Source organism: Temnothorax americanus, unplaced genomic scaffold (genome assembly GCF_048541705.1).
Source record: "Temnothorax americanus isolate GAGA-0224 unplaced genomic scaffold, ASM4854170v1 Scaffold13, whole genome shotgun sequence".
NCBI classification, from domain to species: Eukaryota; Metazoa; Arthropoda; class Insecta; order Hymenoptera; family Formicidae; genus Temnothorax; species Temnothorax americanus.
The window spans coordinates 4,102,563-4,125,033 of NW_027509264.1; the positions used below are offsets into that span (position 1 = coordinate 4,102,563).

Below are 22,471 nucleotides of genomic sequence, written 5' to 3' on the forward strand. Positions count from 1 at the left end.
CAAGAAAAAGGAATCGATTGATGAATTTATTATTTTCTTCATGTTTGTCCTTTCTTTGCTTCTTTAATTAGTCTAAAACATCTAAAGCTATTCTTTTGTCGACAAAATATCCTACTTTGATATTTCATTATATTAGCTGTGAACATTTCTACCATTTTTACTATAAAATACAAATGTAAAGCGCGTACGTGCGTGCACGTTTATTCGCAAGCTCGTTTCGTGCAGGCGCATTGCTGTGCGTCGAAAGTCGTTTACGTTGGAATAAAAATAGTCTCCGGAAAGTCGTTGTAGAGGTGAAGGCGCGGTTACGGACGCTTTTGCTTTGGCGACACTTTGGACAGCGAAACTTGTCGTAATAATACAACTTTCCACGAGTTAAGGGTTTTTTTCTTTTCTTTTTGCTATAAAAAGAAACTCGCGTAAGCGATGGTGGCACATGAAAGCACCAGTTCTACCAAATACTTGTTCGCGACGCAGGTAATTAATGAAGTTTCTGAAAAAAAAAGGGATTACAACTAACACTTTCTTTGTTAAAATTAATATCCTTCTTATAATTAATGAGAAATATTATGTCTACTTGACGAAATGACTATTTAACAAAATGACTATTACTTCATATGTAATATTACTACTTATGTCGCTTTTTGAAAGTTTTTATAAATCAGTTAAAGAGTTAATTTATTCTTGTATTCCTGCTTTTGAAATTTTTACACGACGTACGCTAATGACACATTTAATTATTACGCACGGATGGGGTAAGCTTAATTGTGAACTTTGAATTAATCGATTGAACGCAGGTACAGAGGACATATCCTTTGACTTTTCGCATCCGCAATGCATACCGCATTCGCAAATGGGATCGAATTAACCTCGTCCATCCTACGGGATGTAAAAACGCGATAACTTGGGAACTGTCTGCTATCAAACATTTATACGCTACTCAATGCGCTCCACCTCAGAACGATAATTGCTAATTGAACTTGTAGCGTAATCAAGTATTCAAGTTCCGGAGTGAGAACGCTCTCGCGAATAATTATATCATTCCGATTTTCTGATTTACAAGCTCTCAGATAACGATTCCCGCAAAGTCCCGTCGAGATTACGGTTTATTACGAGAAACGTTTCTTTTTCAATTTGCTTGAATTATTTCAATTTCACGTTATTTTTCGAAATCTCTCTCTCTCTCTCTCTCTCTCTCTCTCTCTCTCTCTCTCTCTCGATCAAAGAAACGTCGACTTTACGTTCATCAAGGGCGTTGCTGAAATATTCCTCGATCTGGGACAGCCTGTATAATTAATTGAAACTCATAAAGTTCGCGGAATCTACTTGCGGACCTTAAAATCGAGGAAAAATGAGTTTCTCTCGTTGCCCATACTTAAATATGCGTTGGTGAGAAAAATGGTAAAAATACTGATATTCGCGCGATATTTACCAGCATGGCTTAATTAAGTATCAACGGCGGTGATGCTCGTGGGGCAACACCGAAACGTCGACCGTGTTCGATAGCGTATACATCGTCGAATCGATACAATATACCGGAAGCGGGCGCGGGGAGACACTAACATTATCAATAGCTCCGGCGATTGATAAGCTACGGGTTTCCAGTCGGACGCTTTAGAATTCATCGAATGGAACGTGTCGATTCAGCAATATTGAGCATGCAGAAGGATAGAGAAAAATAGAGTCATATCTTTCTCTTTGCATGTACAAAACTTTATTCTTCACGTATCTATCTTCGTCACTATGTTGGGTATTTTGCCCGAAAATTCGCAAATACCGATTCAAAGTGTCGTCGAACCTTTTCGCATTATTATTCATAACCAGTACCGCTTATAAATGCGATCTTAATAATCGACAAGCTGTACCTGACGATCATTTCAATTATTCGCTAATTTCTCAATTTTGTTTCGCGATTATTGTCTTCTTGCTCGCGGATTTTAATGACGACCGATACTGAGTTCATTGCATTAGTTGATTAGTGGAATATTTGATGTCGTATGGTGAAATTAACGTGCTTCGAATGACGAGAAACATCGAATAATTGCAGTTCCCAGAATAGGGGAGGAATAAATAGCTGCGTGCTGCAACTTCGATGATCGTCATTAAACGACACTGGATTCATCTCCACCGTCCTCGATGTATAATATAAACGTTTAATTTTCTTCGCGACGGCTTATTTAACCGTTTCTATATAAAAGGTGGAATATTTCGGAAATATACCGTACAACTCACATTGTACTTCGCTTGAATTTTTCACGAATTTTCGTTTATTTTATTATATTACGTGTAGATTCTATTTTCACGAGAATCGCAATTCCCGCGAATAAAATCTGCCGAATAGAATCTCGCTGAACGCGCAGTAATAATTATAGATACGGAGTGGTATAACGAGGAATTAAATATTGCGGACATTAATTGCATCCGCACTCCTGGGTCACGCAGGAATTATACATACATGGGGTTTATTTATACACATTATATATGTGTGTGTAGAGAGAGAGAGAGAGGGACGGGAGGGGGGAGGAGGGAGAGAGAAAAGGAGAGATTACCGCAGATAATTCCAGTTTTCTGCGTTTTAATCCTCGTGCTGCATATGCGGCAATCGTTACGTTATATTCGTCACAAAGCTACCCGTAAAAAGAAGGCAAGAATCAAGATAAAAAAATTGATGTTACTTCGGCGGTATGCGGCGATGCGAAGCAATTTCGCTCCATGCGATTAAACGCCGCATATAATCTGCGCACCCGAAATATAATTTGGCGGTCGAGCTAATTATCAAAGTGCCGCTAACGAGCAATGAATTATATCTACGTATTTAGCGACTCGTAATCCGACGCGCGGCCACCACCGCACTTTTGTTGCGACCCGGCTGAAAAACTTGTCCGATTTCCAATTTTATTGTGTGCACGCGCCGGGGAATTTCGCTGACAACGCCCCCGTAAGCGTTTCTAGCGTTTATTCAACTGTGATAGCTACGAAATTAACGTAACCTCGTTCGGCCAGCTGAGTCGATTTACATGCGGTCGACACGCATATATTCGCAGCGCATATATATTTCAAAATGTCAAAAAATAGTCTCCGTATAACTCTTTTCCGAAACGTGTAAAACACAATCCAAAATATGCACAAGTGTTAAATATGCATGTAAAAGTATTGAACGGACCAACTCGTTTAAAATCGATTTTGACTTATTATTAATTTTATATGCGTGAGAGAATAACAAATTTTTAAATAAATGCAAAACAACAAATTTTAGGAATTTTAACATTTTAAAAATTTTCATGAAACATGTACTCGATTGTATATAAATATCCGAAAGTATGCGTCACATGTCTACGTCTATTTTCGTCGAGACATGGTCTCGCGCAGTACCTTGCGATATTGATATTCGATATGTGATTAAATTTACGAACGCCCTGCTCAGAACGTAATGTAAGAATAGCTCTGGAAAAGAACCCTTTACTTGAAAATCTGTCCCAAATATAGAAATTCAGCACGGCTATCCTTCTGTCGCATGTTTTTCCCATAATGACTCTAAAAATAGGACTCAGCAGACTCAGTTAATTGCAACTAACAATGCGGAGATAACCAATTCTGAACAGCTGACATTTTGCATCGACTATTTAATCCTAAAAATTTAATTAAGAGTGATGCTAAACGCATCGGAATATCACCATAACGGATGAGGGTTTCGGCAAGAAAATCTATCGATTAGTAGACGAAAGGGAGTAAGGTGAAACCTTATCTTGCTTGTCGTCAAGAGGCAAACGAGGGAGAGAAGCGTCTTAACGGAGAAGGCTGATGGCGCTTGAAAGTGGTTCGACACGTTCTGGGTGAACTATAGGATATCGGAAATCCGTTATGCCCTTAAAGATCATTAATTGGCAGTAGTTAGTCACCTTAACTGTCGAACGAGTTCTCTTTTGCGATCTAGAAAGTCTCTGAATATTTCGTGACTTGAGCACAAAACAAGGGAAATGTCTTGTTTCAGAAACTCTCAGGAAAAGGATCTTTTTCAGGCATGTAACGACTAAGATAGAAAGTCAAGATTGTGACGTGGGACTGCTTGAATAATTCCAGCTTTTAGTCGCGTCAGCGCATCACAAGTTTTCATTTAATTTGATTATACTTAAAATATCTTCTTTGCGAAAAGTAGAAATGAGTTTTTCAAAGATAAATTGTTTGTTTCGACAGAGATTTTAATCAATATTTGCTTCCTCGAATCTTTCTCACAATTTATAACTTCTATGTCTTATTCTTTAAAAAAAAAGTTGCACGTAAAAAAATAAAAATTCTATATTTTCGTCATTTTATTTATTAATTTCTTGCTTGACGCAATCTTCTTCTTAAAAGATCAGGGCATAGAACACGCGTAGAGTACCGTTAATCGTATGTGAGTCGTCTCGAAAATCGCACAGGCGATAAAAAATGCAGGCGTATGGGGATAGGGCGGATATAGGGACAACGTGAACTGCGCGCGACATTGTAATCCTCGTGAGAAGCTTATCGGACGGGACAACGCGCGCGCGTTCGCGTGTATTGTCGCATTCGTCTGTACATGTAGGATGCACGATGCACGATGCACATCCGGTACGCGCGGAATAAAACAACGCTCTTCCTGTACCAGCCGAGTGCGACAACGGCAATTAGCGCCTCCGGCCGGCAATATGCGCATAAACCGACGAAAAATATATATACGAGAAATGCTAATATACGCGCGCACTCGCGCGCACTCCGGACCACCGCAATGCTGCGCTAAAAGCATGGTTTTTCCTGTGATCATCCTGTTTGTCGCCAGCAAATATTTTCAGCGAAACTAATCGGATTCCTTTCAAATAAGTCTTATGGTCTCTTGTATAAGTTATATATTTATATTTTTGCAACTATATGCATTCGATATTTTGATTCGTGCAATTTCACGATTGTTGACATTAATGTTAGATGTAGTTTTCTTTAAAGTTAGAGAATATAAATCAAAAAGCGCAATGTTTTCAATATAATAAGATAAGACGACAGGAACAAAGCTGAAATTGACGAATAAATTACATGATAAAAGGCGAATAATAAACGAGTTTTTGCAAACATATCGCACGTAACGTGATAGAGCAATAAGATTTTCCAGACACTTCTGGCTAAGGTACGGCAAAAATATCTCGTGAAAGAACAGAAGGGCGTGAAGTCGTCGTCGAGAAAGGTAGAAACAGCTTCATGGACAATTTGATCGTCGTCAATGGAGATTGTTGAGATAAAATTGCGCGGATATAGGCACAATCCCATGGGGTAAATAGACTATTCGTTCCTATTGACCCCTAGAACGATTGTCTCAAGATAAACCTGCTCAAGATACGAATCGTGACAGATACGAATTGTCATTGGCGCGTGAATTACATTATCTAATATGTAACGACGTACACGCGAATAGTACGGTAATTTTAAAAATTACAACCGCATTTAATAAATGTAACTTTCTCGATTAGCATGTTAAATAATTGTTAATTGATTTGGGTTATTTTAATAAGAAACAATTTGAGAAAGAAACAGAGAACATTCGTTAAGTTTCAAACTGTTTCATAAATTGTTAAAAGAAGTATAAGAACCATAATATATCAAAACTGGATATATAATAAATAAAAAGACGAGAGAGATAAACGACCAACATAATTGTGAAGTTCAGACTACCTCGTTATATCGATTCGTACCTAATCTCTCCGCTTTTTTTAATCGGCTTAATGTTCGTAATACTATCGATCGGGATAATAATTGAACTAATAATGTTACGTACAAAATGCGTTTTTCACGTTGCCAATTAAAAATTGCCAGTTTTTAATGATTAAATTGCGTTTTCATCTTGAAATCAAACGAATCGAGTGCCTGTGGCATAGCAGCTATATTCGCCAGGCAATAAAACGATCGTTTATGAAAGTGGCAGTCGATAATCTGACTTCATTCGGTAAAATAATAATTTCAAATTTCAAATGTATCGTATTAGCACACTATTTTGCAGTTAATTGCCTTATAACAAACCAGAATATACTTTTATAGACTCGAATACGCTTTATATAGTCTCGCTTAAATTTCACAATCTCTCAATGCAGCGTAAATTTTATGAGCGAGCATATTATGATAATTCAAAAATACGATCATATTCAGAAGAACAGCTTTCCCTCTGGTTTATAAAACTGTCAATTTTGATTTTATAATATGCGAATAATGAACTTTTCTGCTTGCTTGTAATTTGGGTTGGCGGATTTCATCGATATATTTATTTGAGAGATTATTTTTATTCGCGATTTAAATTCAATTTTAAAGCAACACCACAAAAAATATAATATATCACGTAAATCACAGTTTGACAGGCACAATTAGAACGGGAACAATTATATAACCATGACGAAATCAATCCGGTATTAATTATCGGACTGACCAAAGTCACGTTACGGCGGAACCTTATATGTGTTTTGTATAACGCGCGCGATTTGTATCTCTCAATAGAATATACCATCGTGAGTCGGGCTGATTTCTCGGATGTACTATAACGTGTTTCATGACGAGATAGAGATAGATAGATAGGTAGATAGATAGATAGATAGAGAGAGAGAGAGAGAGAGAGAGAGAGAGAGAAAGAGAGAGAGAGAGAGAGAGAGAGAGAGAGAGAGAGAGAGAGAGAGAGAGAGAGAGAGAGAGAGAGGATGAGAGGGTAATTTACTTTTCATGTCACGTTCTCATGTTATCCGGTATAAAATAAAGTCAGAATCTTCTTTCTTATGCGGGATTTGTTTGCGCGAGATAATTGATCGGTAATTATATCAATTCCGCCATGGGGCGTAAAACTCATCGAAAATTCTCCATCGTTGGAAATATGTGCACGCTATATTTGATTCGCTGGCGGAAACTTCCAGCGGTAATCTCACCCGAAATCGATTGCAATAACTCGCATGTCAAGCAGCATAACATCACAACGAAACGGTAAATTGATCGATTCCTCGTCAAACGAGACTACGTGTTCACTATTCCGGTAGATAATACTGTTTTATTTATTTACGGTATCCTTTCACAAACAAGTTACTTAACATTCTATTATTTTATCTGGTTGTGAGAGGAATGAACGTTAATATTTACTGTCTATCTTCGTTACTGCAGTATTAAAATCATGCAGTGGTGCATTTCTTGAATACCGTAATATTATTATTAACCGTTATAATTTCTATCCTCAAATTCTTACATTTATAGTTATATCAGATCATCTATTATTTCACTTAATATCTCCCATCATTTTCGGCAAATTTATCAAAAGACAGAATAAATCTATCCATCAATCTATCTGCATTCGGCGGGCTATACGAGAAAGGGAATTCGCATAAATCGTATTTGCGTGGTGACAACAGAATCGGTATGCAAAGGCCAACTATGCGGTTCGGCGTCAGGAGTCGATGCGAGAACCAGGAACGCAGGATGCAGAGTCAACGGTGTTTGACCTACCGTCCTGAAACCGGCACGGCCGGAAGCCTTCGAGCAACTATGCCATTTCATGTCGGCCACGCATATCATAAATTAACAGGAGACATAACGGGTGCGCGCGTTACGCACACGCGCGACAAGCGCAATAAAACTATGCGCGGCAAAAACGAGATAGCGAGTCTTGTTTGACCAAATTCGAATGCATCTACTTACGTGGCTTTGCTTCAGCGCCATTTCATCTTTCGTCGTTAAGGATGAAAGTCTCTTCCTCTCCTACCCATCCCCCCTCTCTCTTTCTCTCTCTCTCTCTTTCTCCCTCTCTCTCTCTCTCTCTCTCTCCTCCCTTTTCTCTCCCCCCTTTCTTCCCACTAAGAAGACTCCCTTATCAACGGACTACCTCTTCCTTATCTGCTCGGATATCACTGCAAGTTTTCGAACAAGGGACATCTTTAGGTCGCCAAAACTTCCGCGGCAACTCGTACTCGTCCGGTAGGACCCACCGAGCGAGGTCCTCTTGGAAACTACGAAGTGAGTTGGATAAGGATCCAGCGAATCTCGGAGAGAACGAAGATATATATATATATATATATATATATATATATATATATATATATATAGAGAGAGAGAGAGAGAGAGAGAGAGAGAGAATATAGTTGTAGTAGGTATAGGTATATCGGTCCCCCGGAATCCAGGCAATGGCGCACTTAATGAAAGACTTCGGACAGAAATTGAAGCGAGCATTATAATTTAAGGACAGTGCGCGAAACAGTGCAGAGGATGAGTATTACTACGCATTACGCATTACGCTATGGCGATCTCATGTTTGTAATATTTAACGTTGCAAACTTTAAAGCCTGTTTGAAGCTATTGTTGGAACAACTAGTATGGCAAATTCAGTTAATTTTAACTCGATTAATTCAATTTTCCATGTGTTACGTTACGTATCGCATGTTTACTTGTTCGCGTCATTAACCCTTAATTAAAATTTAAATAATTTCGACCTTCGATATAAACTTAACTTTCGATACCGCGACATTCAATTTGTCCGGCAATATCGGAGGGCAATGAGGGACGAACATTTCCGCATAGGACAGAGCCACATTTAGGACATCTACAGTAGCATGTTGAAACGCATCCGAACCATTACTGCATGCACAGGTTCATGTAATGCCTTTCGAGTAATGCGTATCGACCTTACTCGAAGGATGCAAATATTTACACGTCGCTGGGTCCGGGTGTCCAATTATCGCAGCTCGAGGCGTTTTATCTCGCACGCTAACTTCGCAACGATATGCAAAGCGACTCTATTAATTCCTCCGTACGAGAAGGAAGGAACGCTCACTCGGAGCGCACGCTCGAAAGTTGTATCTGATGTAGCGTCGTATATCCCGCTCACGAGTCTGAATTTAGATCTCGCGTACGCTTTGTAATTTATTCTATTACATGTGCCATTGGAAACCGCGACAGCGGTATCAGCTTACGAGTCGCTGTCTCGTGCACGCGCGTTACATCTGTCAAAAAGACGACGGTTGGTTTGCGCAGCGATGAATTATCCTTTCGAAGTGAACGATCACACTTTTCTAATTCTCCAACGCGCAAAAATAAAAACTGAATTATTTACTTTGCGTTTGTTCCGACTTAAGAATTTTTATTAATTTCTTATATAAAAACTTTGTTTCTTTAAATTTTATTTATTCGTATTTCGATTCGTGCACGCTTATCAAACAAGAAAACTTGCTTGTTTGACAAGTCGCACCAAGCACAGCGTTGAAAGCTCTTGGTCGGGAGCGTGATTGAAAGTTCTGACCGATATTTTGCTAATTACCAGCACGCCAGACACAAACGAACCACTAATTACATGTCCCGGTACAATGGGTAACCCCCTTAACCAAGCACACAAAAGATTCCAGGTCCGGACTAAGCTCAACCAGCGTGAAATCATTCGTGATTCTCGTGGATCGGTCTTTCCCGTCTTTTTTTTTCGTCCGTCCACGTCCTAACTCATCTCATTTTCTCCTTTTCAGATGACGTTACAAGTATCGTGGGTACGGCACAGGGACGTCCATTTGCTCACAATTGGCCGTTATACGTATACGAACGACCAGCGATTTCGAGCGATCCACAACGCTCATTCGGACGACTGGACGCTCCAAATAAAGTATCCGCAGCATCGGGACAGCGGTATTTACGAATGCCAGGTCTCCACAACACCCCACATGAGTCATCTAGTCCATTTAAATGTAATCGGTAAGTTATTTCGATATAGTTTTACGTTGAATTACGCTCAATTGAATGTGTGTATAAAGAGTTGAAAAACAGATTACCGATCGTGAAACGTCACGAATGCGTGCGATGGAGTAGATTTAACTTCCTCTCTGCGCGATGTCTCGCGGTTAGGTTTCTATCAAATATTAGTATGCGCGGGGAGCATGCGGGAATCCTGCCTAATTACGACGGTGTACGCAACAATTAGTTAATTCTAATCTGAATCTGCCCTAGTTACGTAGCGCAACTGCGCGAAATTTAAGCCGAGCTTAAATTCTGGCGGAGCGCCAATTGAACACCTGGGATTGGTTGATACCGATGTTGAGCTAAGCTCTGCCTTCTTCTTCCCAGAGATAGGGCTTTCCATTACCGCAAAATTATCCGCGCGGACTTAAATTCTATAACGATACCCCTCAACTTTTTCGTTTTCTTTTATCGCCGCTGCCGTTCGTTTCGTCGCGCCACGCCGCGCGCCGCGGAGAGATAAATTCGGAGTGATACGCGCCGACGTGTCGAGAAGTTCGCTCCTCGAGTTTGCATAAGTAATTACTTGCCGATAATCGAACGCACGTACGTCAGCGCAGAACGCAAGCAATTCGCATACATCATTCGCGATGTGGTATACCCGATTTAATCATGCACCGGTATACCCGAAGTACGAGCGCGAAAAGAAGTTTGCCGACCGGATCGTTTGAAGAGCAAACTTTCATACCAGGCCATATCGCACGTACAGCTCGCTACGAAAAACTTTTGCGATCGCTTAAACGTCAGGCCGGGAATTTATCTACCACGGTGCGCGGCGAATTGATTTAAATCGTCCAGAGGCCGGCGCGTCTTCGCGTGCCTCCCTTACGCGTTTTTCCCGTCACGATGCGCCCGCGCCGTCATCAACGTCGTCTTGATCGTCATCTTGATCGTCATCACAATCGAGGTCACGAATTTTCTCTTTAACCCTTGCTAGCGAGAAGCTGCCTCTTTAAATTTCGCCTACATTAAGACGAAGGTGAACGAAGGGACCGGGGCGGTCGTATTTCTCTCCCTTCTTTCCTTTTTCTTCCTCCAACGCGCCCGTTATATTCCCCTCGGAGGTGATCTCGGAAAAGAAACACACGGGACGAAGCCCGATGGCGAGAAGGTGGGTAAAGAGAACGGGTCGTTTATCATTTCTAGCCCTGACCCTTAACGTAACGGTTGAACAAATGATCCTAAAGAGTAACGACTATACACACCTGCTTGCTCGAGAAGGATCCAGAGAGCATTGTACTTTCCTTTCATGGTAACGTAATTACTCATCATTCGAGGAGAGAGAGATAGGTAAGTTCGGAAACACGCATTTAAGTACAACCGATAAAACAAATCCGAACTTACGTTGATAAAATCTTCCTCCGTGTAATCGCGCACCGTTCTATTAACCGAATATCGTCGTCGTCGATAAATAACATCGCGAGTCTGGCTTACGTTCTTGTGTCCGAGTTTCTCTTGTTATAGTTAACCACCATCATCCGATTCTGTTATTCTGTACGATCTTTCTATATAGAATTAACAAAAAAATGTAGAAACGATCGCAGATTACTCTCTTACATCAAATCGATAACTATCGGTTTCATGAAGCGATAACCAATAAATTTTACGACTTACCTCATATAATCGGATCAATGAGCTTATACGACAATCGAAAAGCAATTTAAACCACTTATATGTTTACAAAGTTATAAAGTACTATTGTGTTTTTTCGCAGTCAGAAAAAAATATAAGAGCGTTAGAAATTTTTGCGATGAAACAATGAAAACTTTGTCTTTTCAAAGTTAAATAATAATAAAACATTATTAAGTATATATCTTCGTTAGACTCTTCATCGTTATCTTTATTTATATATATATATATATATATATATATATATATATATATATAATAAATGAATTATATTATATATATAGGTATATATATCTGCTATATATGATTATGAGAAAAATGTATTTTCTTTGTAAGGAGATGAAAGTTTTTATACCCCATACTTATCATTAACGCATTATCAAGCTAGTATTATTCTTTCATACAAAGAATACGTCTTTTATATAAAACTAGTGCAAAAATTCTTATCTGAAGTTAGGCATGAATTATCGTTTCTTAATTATGTACCTTACCTTACCTAATAGCTTATATTAGCTTATATTAATTCTAAGGCTATTATTAACAAGACAATTTCACGATAAATATCTGGAACTAATATCAGTGAAACTAGAACGTAGGAAAATCAGTAAGCTGATTAGCAGAATCGAGAACTTGTGGGTATCGCTATTTAAATGAATACCGAACTTTCGTGGCATCAAACCATCCGCAAATATTTCCATTTCCTGGGACATCCTCGGCTTAAGCTGTGCTGGTATTTACATTCACTTACCGTCTCACCCGAGGCTTTCACGCGATGTCTTTTGCGGTGATTGTATTTGTTCGCTTGTTTTCCAAGCGCAACTTCCTGCTGATATTCGCTATTAACATTTCTCAAAGAACGCCCGCGCCGCGAAGGACTGACTAATTGGTAGTCTTTAACGCATTGTATTTGAAAAATATGCTTTTTCATCGTGCCCTGAATACGCGAAGCGTCATGGAGAATGCAAAACTGCGTTACCTTGCCTTCCATCCAAGTTATACAGTCGCGTGTCTGTGTGTTGAAATATACGACGGTGATGTAACGGGGTTTATTTTTCTAAGTCAAAGCACAATAGATTCCGCGGTGCGATTTACGAGTTCGCCGCTTACATTCTTCAAGATTTCGTTTAACCATTGTAAATAAAATTGCTCGACGACTGCAAGTATTTTTCTCGTTAAAGCACCGCGCGGTGGGGTGTCAGCTTTTCTCTCTGTTTCTCGCTCTCTCTTCTCTCTCTCTCTCTCTCTCTCCCTCCCTCTCCTTCTTCTTTCTTTTTTTCGTCAGTCTTCCGTTGATAAATTGTTTCCCAACCTCGCGTTACGATCGTAAAACGTCTTTATCATCACGTCTACTTATGTACGTTGCCCATCTTCAAATTGTTTTTTGTTTATACCTATTGAATTAAAGTTTCCCGATCGCAATATCGATACTTAAAGAACACTGCTGATAACATTTCTAATCAACGACCATGCCTTTTTAATTTTTCTTATTTTCGTGGCACATTTTTTTCACACTTCAAGTTATGTACTATTTTCTTGACTTGTTTCATATTCTTTCTAACACTTATACTGTTTTGTAAAGCATCGGTGAAAATGGAACCTGCAATATCCAATTTTCTAATAATAGTACTTTTCTCTGGAAATATGTTATTGTATTAATTCTAGGTAACTACGATGTATCTGATGCTACGCATATCTTCCAATCGTGAAGAGGCTAACGACTCGGCACTACCAACCTTTATATTAACGCGTTAAGCTTTATGTCCTCCAGATAGACGTCGCACCGGTGGATAGTATCGCCTCATATCTCAACTCGTGCTTCGTGCTTGCTCTCCGCGGCTATAAATGCTTTCTCTCCGGTAATGCGGCTCGCAAATTTGCAATATCCATGCTTTCTTGTTACCCTCACTATCCCTACTCCGCCGCTTTCTCCTCCGTCACTTCATTTCTGCCTTTACGAGCGCGTAAAAGCTCATAAAGATATCGTGAACCAGCCATGAACCATTTTCGCACAGACCGGAATATTTCCTCACGGGGCACGCGACTATTCGCAATTAATAACGGACAACTATCGTTATCGAGATCATCTAATAAGTAGAACGATCAAGGCTATGATACGTATAGGCACAATAACAAAGCCGATACATGTAATTATAAAATTCTGCGATAAAAAAGGATTATATAACATGAGAACTATTTTGTGTTCATCTAAATAAATTCTATTTATTAATACGGAATTATACGGATTAATACGGAATTTATAACACCACGAATAATATGATAATATTAATTTTACTTATCAGGAAAGTCTCATTTCCAAATTTGATTTCCCTGCAGTGAAATTTCAAGGTGCAATTCCGCGAACAGTGAAGATTATCGCGGAAGCGGTAATCGTCATGATTCAACGATCGCAATCTGGAAGCAATTTTTTCATTAGTCGCGAGTGCCTCTTATCGAGTATAATTTGAGATCTTGGAGCGCTATTCGTGGAGGAAAGTGTCAGATTCTCGCGGTAAAGTGCACTTTGCTCTATCTTAAGTGAAACTGGGGTCGAATAGTTTCCCCACTATTTCTGCCTTAACTTTGATTATACGCATTCAAATCGAACGCCTTTCTTCTCTTTTCACCTTCTTTCCTTTCCTTCCTTTGTGTGCTTCTTGCATCTCTTCGAAAAACTTCATTTGCGACGGAGAAGAAGATCGTGTAATATGCGTTTTATTTTCTACAGAAAACGATTCACTTCTCGCTTACGATCAGTCATTCGACCTACGATCACGAGTTGTAAATATGAAAAGCAGCATCTGAGAGCTGACGTACTTCTCTCACCAACGGTTATTCATTCGATTTGTTTTGTATCTGTTTGATATTGTATCTATTAGTTATTCGACTGCGATCGACTCATTCCACTTAAGGCAGAGATTCTGTCATAGATTCTACATTAAGTATACACAACTTTCCATTGGAATACACATTACTCAATACAATACAAACATATCGAAACCAGATCTCTCAATGTCGAAGAAACGAATCGTGGACTGTCTTTCCCTCTCTTGTGTCTTCCGTTATCAATTTTTGTCCCGATATCCAAATCACGTATGTATACTTGATATCAATTTTTTCGGATTAGTTAAGTTTATTAATTAAATAATTATTTATTAAATTAGTTAAATTTGAGAAAAAAGTAAATTGGTTTTAGAAAACGCAGGACGATTTCGTATTAACAAAACAAGACAAAATTCAATTGTGCTTACCAAACTTTTTGTGAAAATGAAATTTTTCAAGCGTATATTTATTTTGATGGTACTGAAGCCTCTGAAGCCCAAACTTGAAACTATGGATATACATATATCGAATTGCGACTCCGTTAGACTTTCGATTGGGGCGCGCAAACGCGATCTTTGCCAGTGGTAGTCGAAAAAGACAATATCGTTCGTAGCAGGACGCTTCTATTGACTCGCGAACAAGTTTGGTGCCAACATCGCACAAAGCGAACGAAGCCGTTTTATTACAGTATTCTGGGATACATATTTTTCCGGACCTTTGTTCGCAGAATCATTTCCGCTCGCGAACTTAATAAACGGCATTCGCAGATTTTAGCGTAACTTGCCGACCAAACGTTCATTATGGAAACTACATCGTGCAAAATGAGTTTGCGGAAACGTCGACTCCGCGACACTGTATTCGTTATGTAAGCTGCTTTTGTACGACGGCTCGTGTATACTAATTATGATCTAATGTATAGCCTCGCACTTGAAGGGAGTAACCTAGGGAGAGAGGATTACTCGAACATGCGAGAGAGAGAGAGAGAGAGAGAGAGAGAGAGAGAGAGAGAGAGAGTCCCGGGCCAGAGTCGCATACTTATGAAACGTTAAAGGCTCCTTTGAGTCCTGTCCAGCTATGCTCTCTGCCGTTTGTACCAGAACACTTCCTAATTGCGTTACGAACACACGGTAGAAATGTAGCACGAAACGCACGGCAATCTAAGAGCGCGTTCGAAAGGAATACATTGGGTGACTATATAGCTAGAAATCTCAACTCAGACAAATAAAATTCAGTTAAAAATTTCAGTGAATTGTATTTAGAACCGTGGACAATACGATATCTAGTATAATATATTATAACTTATTATAACGGATATATTATAACTTTCAGTTTGTAAAAATATGCTATGCAGATGATTATGTAATTCGTTATTCACCCTAAGAAGATTAATATTATCATTGCATTCTCTTCACGGAAGGAAGATGATTGATCAAGTCTCGGCATTCTAGAAATTGTACGAATTCTTCGTAAGACTCCGCGCCGTAATCAAGTTACCCCCGAACGTTCGTAAGAACGTGGGAATATTTCGTAATAACGATAGATCTACCTCCGGTAAAGTCTGGCAGACGTCTACGGAACCGCTTCGAAAGTTTCGTATGAAAACAATCCGTAAAGTCTTTACCGCTCTCGATGAAGATTAACCAACTTTCCTCCAGTTGATTTATCCCCTCGAATCTTCTCTATCGCCGGAGAGATGTTTACCGTAGTTATGACGAAATTCTTTTCCCCACGGCATGTAATTACCGTCGCGTAATCGTTATCGAGCTCGAATCCGCTTTCACAATTCACTTTTTGTAAATTATGTGCTTAGTAGCAGTTATATTTTTCATTTTTCAAAATAATATAGGACGAGTAGGAAATCATATGTTTCTAAAGTTTTATATAACTGGCTATACAATATTAGACATCGCACACACGTGTATCTATATAATATATTCTATCTCAAAATATATATAGTCAATTCTTTTTTTAATATAAACTCGCTTGCGTAAAACACGAAATCAAGTGGGAACGATGTTCGATAATTCGAGCTGCCCTCGCTTTTGGTTGCTGTGTCGCTGCCTGTCGGTGTGTCATCGCCGGCGGCTGCGAGCGTTCGATTAATGCATTTTTGATTATTTTCTGCTATGGAAAACAAACGCCGTAACAAGAGCCGCGCTACCGAGAATTCAACATTTCCATTGTTTTTAATTCAACGATCGCGCGCGGGGGGGGGGGGGCACTCACAATGCGCGGTGCTTCCACAGGCGCTGTGCACAGTTTGAAAATTTAATCCTCCCAACCCTTTCGCCGCTTTTTGTCCGGACTACGCGCTTTTTTCTCTCTGTAGGGCTCCTAGGAACTACGTTGTTGCCCTCCCCTTTCAGGTTTCGCTCTTCACAGACGGACATTCGGCGGTACGTGCGATTTAATCCTTGCGAAGTAAATCCCGTGCCAGGCGCAGGCAGAAAGACAAAGGCATTCCATTAACACACGAGCAAGCAGCTTGTATATTATATGCGCCTACATGTGCGCGACTATGAAGTAAGGCAAGCGTGCAATATAATAAAGACTTATGTATCTTTTACCAGATTTGCAATCAGCACATTCAATTTTGTCGCCTAAACATCACGTTGCCTAAATTGTGCAATCCTAAAATAAGCTCGTAGAAAACAATGATAACAGTATCGTTATGTCGACTCAATTATCTTGAGAGATTTTTTATAAGCTCTTATAGATAAATATTTCTTTAGTACTTTTCCTTTTCTCGATATTAAATATTAGACCCGCCCATTGAGAAAGCTGTCACTAGCACGAGGGATCCCGCACCCTTATATTCCTCTGCTTCATAGAATGCTATTTACCCAATTTGACTATTAAAATCCTGAGTGTCCTGCGTGATCTATCATTGTCGTTATTTAATCTCCGTGATTTAAATCAGTAGTACAGTAGAGTCTCCCCTATCGTAACCTGTCGAAGAAAAAAAGACGAGAGAAAGCTACGAGAGAAGGGTAAATGAAAGAAGAACGCGATGAAAGAGAGCCCGGAGAGGTCGCCGATTCTTCAGCCGTTATTTCCGCTCGATTGGGGACTCGCCTGTCGGTGGCTGTCGTTGACACTGCCTTTCACACCGGCCGAACGAAGTGGCAGCGAAATAGGTGCCGGCGATGATACAATGGCAGGCCACGTGTACCGTCTTTGTGTCACGCACACGAGATGAAGTTCATATTCCCGATCAACTATCGCGATTGCGAGTGGGACAAACGCGTTCGAGCCGAATCACTTCGTTCGACAGAAAACTGATAATTTCTACCTGCCTGCCTGCCGATATATGAAGCCGCGATACGCTTTACTATACAAAAGTAAGATGAACGCCAAGATTACACCTCGCTTCGGGAAATAGAAGTGCCAAATTTTGCGCGATAAACGTTTGTTCCATAAAATAGACATCTCTCTGCAACTTATTCAATTGAAGGGATTTACAAATGTAAAAAAGTAAAAATTTATAATATAAAAAATAATGCGATAGATCTAATATATAATTGTGAAAAATATAATTCATATACATATACGTATGTATAGAAAGAGACGGAGAGAGAGCTACATCTGTGTATCAGGATCAGGTGTGAGCAACACGCAATATAAAAATTTCAAAGTAAATGTTTCTCTAGTTTCTCTCTAGTTTCAAAGTGCAGTAGTGCAAAGGGCCGTTAGTTTAATTTGCTTGATTAAATCCACGCAGTGGACTATAGGAGCGACATTTACATGCAATGTTGAACAGTGCAACACACGCGTCTCAAATGGACGACATAACACGGGTTGACAGGCGACGTATCAGTCAGTCCAATAAACAGACGAGCGGACAATATCTTGCAATATGCCCGGGCTTTCTCCATGGGCGCATATAACCTTCCTATTTACTCGGATACATGGAAAACCGGTTATTGGTCCGTACTCGCAATAGGCAAATCAATACATGCATATCGGGATATCCGTCTTCGATTCATCGTAGAGCGCAGAAAAATTTCTCGGAAGCATACAAAGCGATATGTATATAAACTGTATTGCGGCGCAACTTTAGAAATGAGAAATTGAATTTATTATTTAGAGCAAGAAAACATTTTATATATACAAGATAAATTGTGATATTTTTATATTATATTATTATTGAGTTGTGTACTAGTCAACTATAGTATAAATATCATTGAACTCTACAAAGAATTTTTAATAAATTTTTAATAAATTTTTAATAAATTTTTAATAAATCATCACACCTTAATTTCTAGCAATTTACTATGATATCTGATCTGCATTCTGTGAAATACTTGCACAATGAAATTTCTATGATAGGTATTCAATTTCAAAGAAGTATTTATATTTTTAATTTCTTGAAGTTTGAGGAAATATAATATAAAGTAAAGATAATTTGATAATATTTTGGATTAATTTTTCTTCTAGATGTAAAAATTTTATTTTTACTTTTGACCACGTACGATGTAAAAAGTCTATAATAAAATTCTATCTTTCGCAATATCACAAGAAATTCTGTAGCTGACAATTAAAAAATAATATGTCAAATTTCCTGCCATCAAAATGTCTTAATTTTCCTCTAAGTAGCCATTACCATTTGCCTGACGTTTCTAATCAATTTTATTAAAATTTAAAGATATCTCATGCACATCTCAAAAATTGCCATGCACAATGAAATGAAAATTGAATAATTGGCTTGCGCGTAAAATTGATATCGCTTTCTCGGCGTGCGTTACGGATCAGCAAATATACAATTGCGTGTTACTGGCAATGTTCCGATCGTAAGTTATTGGAGTTTCCATGAAGCAACCAAGTTCGGGGATCCTTGCCAACCAGACCAATCCATGCGGTTAATTCGCTCGTGCACTTTGAAACTCGATAAACTCATGGATTGCTCGTCATAATTGTACACCGATGTCGTTACTATAGTGATCCTACGGTACGTTGCCCACGGCCAGGCGTAAGACCATTTTCTGTTCCTGAATGGAAAACAGTCGAGCATATCGATTTAGACTTTAGACAGTGTGCGCCTGATATTCATGGGTGAATCGTGTGTTTCCACTATTTAGGAATACGCATAACAATCTAATTGCTGGAACTATTCATAAATTACAAAAGATGTTTCGGTATCATCTGGATCATTTCGCAGCATGTTCACGTAGAGGGAGGATAAGGCAAAAATCATAACCCGAGTCTAACACTTTGAAGTAATTTCGTTCAATTTTCGAGAAACTTTGCGAGTGGCAACTTGTGCATAAGAAACATATTGCACTGCGTTGCTTCGTGCAGTCACAATAGTGATTCTCCACCTCCCCCCCCACACTGCTAGAGTAGGAATAACTTTAGTTTCGACATCTTCTAATAACAGTGTTCTCTTGCAATTTAATTACGAATCTTTTCGTAACGTTATACAAAAGAGTGTAAAAATAATAAACTTTACTTGCTTTCTTTTAAACAGAGTAATTTCTTAATTTTTAATGCTTTACGTTTAACGTACAAAATAAGCTATATTCAATATATGATTTTTTAATCTCTGGTGGAGAAAACCAAAAACTTGTGAAAGAAACTATCTTAGATTTAGTATAATAATTTTTTCCAAATTATAACTTACGCGCGATAGGAATCTAAATAATAAAACAAGATATTAATTTTTGGCTGCTAATAATTACAATTTCTTTCTAATTGTAAGTTTAGGACTGGTGACAAAAAAGTGGCGTCAGGATAGAATTAGAAGAGACTGCATAATAATCCGCAAAAGTTAGTCCTATTTAGCAGGACGATTGGCTAGTGACCGACACGGTCGAACAATTAACTGACGCCGCTCCTCGTTTGAAATCAGACAATTGTTGGATATCACGCTATTTTTATTACATCCCGGTTTTTCGGTTGAATGTCTCGTGAATTTAAGACTTACGTACAACTGCAATTGCTTTTGATTGTGGTCCGTTTGTTTAAACAATGTCCCGTCCAGACGGATTAACGAAGTTAAAGGATCGCTCAAGATATATAGGTCCATTTATCGTGGGAAAATCCCCGAGGAATAGTTTACTCGTTAATTTCTTTCTTAGCGAAAATTCGATGGCCACGACGGACTGTAAAAGTAACGGAGTTATCCTAAATGCAAGCCCAAAGCTACGTAGAATTGCGACAGAACGTAATTCACCGAAGAAAAAGAGAATCGAGTATCCCGAGTATCCGTTGTCTTGAGCGGACGCGCGTCGCGCGATTTGCAATTCAAGGTATAGTAAATTGAGAAGTGATCGGGAGGGGGAGGGGGAGGGGGAGGGAAGATACGCTAGAGCGGCGCTCGTCCGAAACAAGTGAAGGTTTCACGAGATTGCATTCAGATCGGATTAATTACGTCTATCATGGTCCAGTCTTTTCTGATTAGACACGCGGGAGATGCGGTTTCCCTGCTATTGGACGTGGCCGTTTTAAATGGCAACTATAAATGTCAGTTGAAACAGATTTCTAATGACTGAATATACATATATTCGTAAGATATTATAATTCCCCTAAAAATCTTTTAGGGAAAAATTCTTGAACAACGTAGAGTACATTTTCCATAGCAGAATAACCAAGAGAAATTATTTATTTAATGGAAAGTTAAATTGAATGACTTGACAAGTAATAATAAAATAATATCGTTACTTGAATAAAAAAGTTTAAAAAACTTTTAAAATTCTCAAAAAAAAACACTCATCGTAAGTGTCACCGTGATTCTTTGATGTCATATTATGATTATATAGCATAAACAGCAGATGTAATACCTATCATAAAAGCTGATTGTGAGAGAGAGTACGAAAAACTTTTATATCTCACCTCCTTTATTCCATTTCGTCGTCGCTCAAAATATACGTGTACTTATATGCACCGCGACACGCGCGTATTACTTCACGCTCCATACACGGAGAGAGCAGTCCGTAAATTTCTATTTCTTTACGACTCTATATGTGCTCCGAACATGGACACGTTGCAGTCGAGAAAGTGCGCGAAGAACCGCATTGCGGCGTACGGCAAAGAAAAAAGGAATAAAAAAGATATTTATTCTTATGTGTGTATATATTTTTGTCCTATATAATATAGTCTGCGGTCATGGGATATATATGAAATGAAAATAAAAGATATATAATTGCACTTTCAGGGATAATAAGCCAACAAGAGATAAAAGAGTTTACACTTAATTATATTCTCTTAGTGGTTTTGATGTAATTTTAAAATATGAAAAATGTAAACGCATCCGTAGAATGATGATGTAGATCTAATACAGAGCCCGGTATAACAATGCTTCGCCAAGCTATTTGTGGGTTCGATATTTTTGCTGCCTTTGATCTCACTGTTAGGACAGTTTAAAGTGCTCACTTAAAAGTTTTCTCGTTGCCGCCTACAGACCGATTCGCCGTCACGCTTGTGTTTTCTTTAGGAATAGCTCAAACGATTCTCTTCCGGCTGACAGCTCGTCTTCTCCCCCTTCCAATTCATGTACTAACTACATTAAAACGAGAGATATTTTTGATATATGTACGTCACCGTTGCGCACGCTTTAACAATTTTGATTTATTTCTATTTCCATTTAAAAGAGTATGACTTCAGAAGAAGTTATATATATATATATAACTTATATATATATATATATAACTTATATATATGTCAAATTGATACGATACAAAACTTTTTAGATTCCTCTGTTCATAAAAACATAAAGAAACAATTGCAATAAAATTGTTTGAGTCTCTATTAGATATTTCTGCAATTATGTATTATTTGTTATTTATACGTCGAGGATATTCTAGCATAGTAAAAAATATACTGCACCTGCGTTTTCGTCGTTTTCGAATCATGTATTAAAAAACTTGCCATTTAAAAAAATAAAGTAAAGTTTTATATGCATATATTAATATGTATTCCGTATCACAATTCTTTATTTTCAGGCAAATAAAAATGACCATAAATCTTCTGAATATAGTAATAGTTTTACAGTTACAAAATTTCTCATTGATACCATCGATATAGCTTATACATAAAAAGTGTACAAGTGTCCGATAGTATATACGACGCAGGTTGCAGTTATGTAAAGAAAAAAAAGAATAGTGAAAATTACAGAGGTTACACCATAGAAATGCAGCTATAAGGGTTCCATGGCGTTACTTGACACTAGTTTCTCCCGAGACGACTGATGTGACGACAAGCGACGGAAATTGATGCATTTCCTCCGTCGACGTTCCCGCGATTATGCAACGCGATTATGTAACGTGTGAAATCCTCC

General features: G+C 38.6%; 1 protein-coding gene and 1 long non-coding RNA gene across 7 annotated transcripts in view; one reads left to right on the forward strand and one right to left on the reverse strand.

Moving 5' to 3' along the window:
• LOC143893878 (neurotrimin) overlaps positions 1-22,471 on the forward strand; it is a 298,243-nt gene that overhangs the window by 202,125 nt on the left and 73,647 nt on the right. For all 5 annotated transcript variants that reach the window (XM_077399698.1, XM_077399697.1, XM_077399700.1 and 2 more), the window contains one exon: positions 9,483-9,705. In XM_077399698.1, coding sequence (XP_077255824.1) covers positions 9,483-9,705 — 223 coding nt within the window. The remainder of the gene's footprint in view (positions 1-9,482; positions 9,706-22,471) is intronic.
• LOC143893883 (uncharacterized) overlaps positions 1-22,471 on the reverse strand; it is a 220,244-nt gene that overhangs the window by 140,346 nt on the left and 57,427 nt on the right. The gene's annotated exons all lie outside the window — the stretch shown is intronic.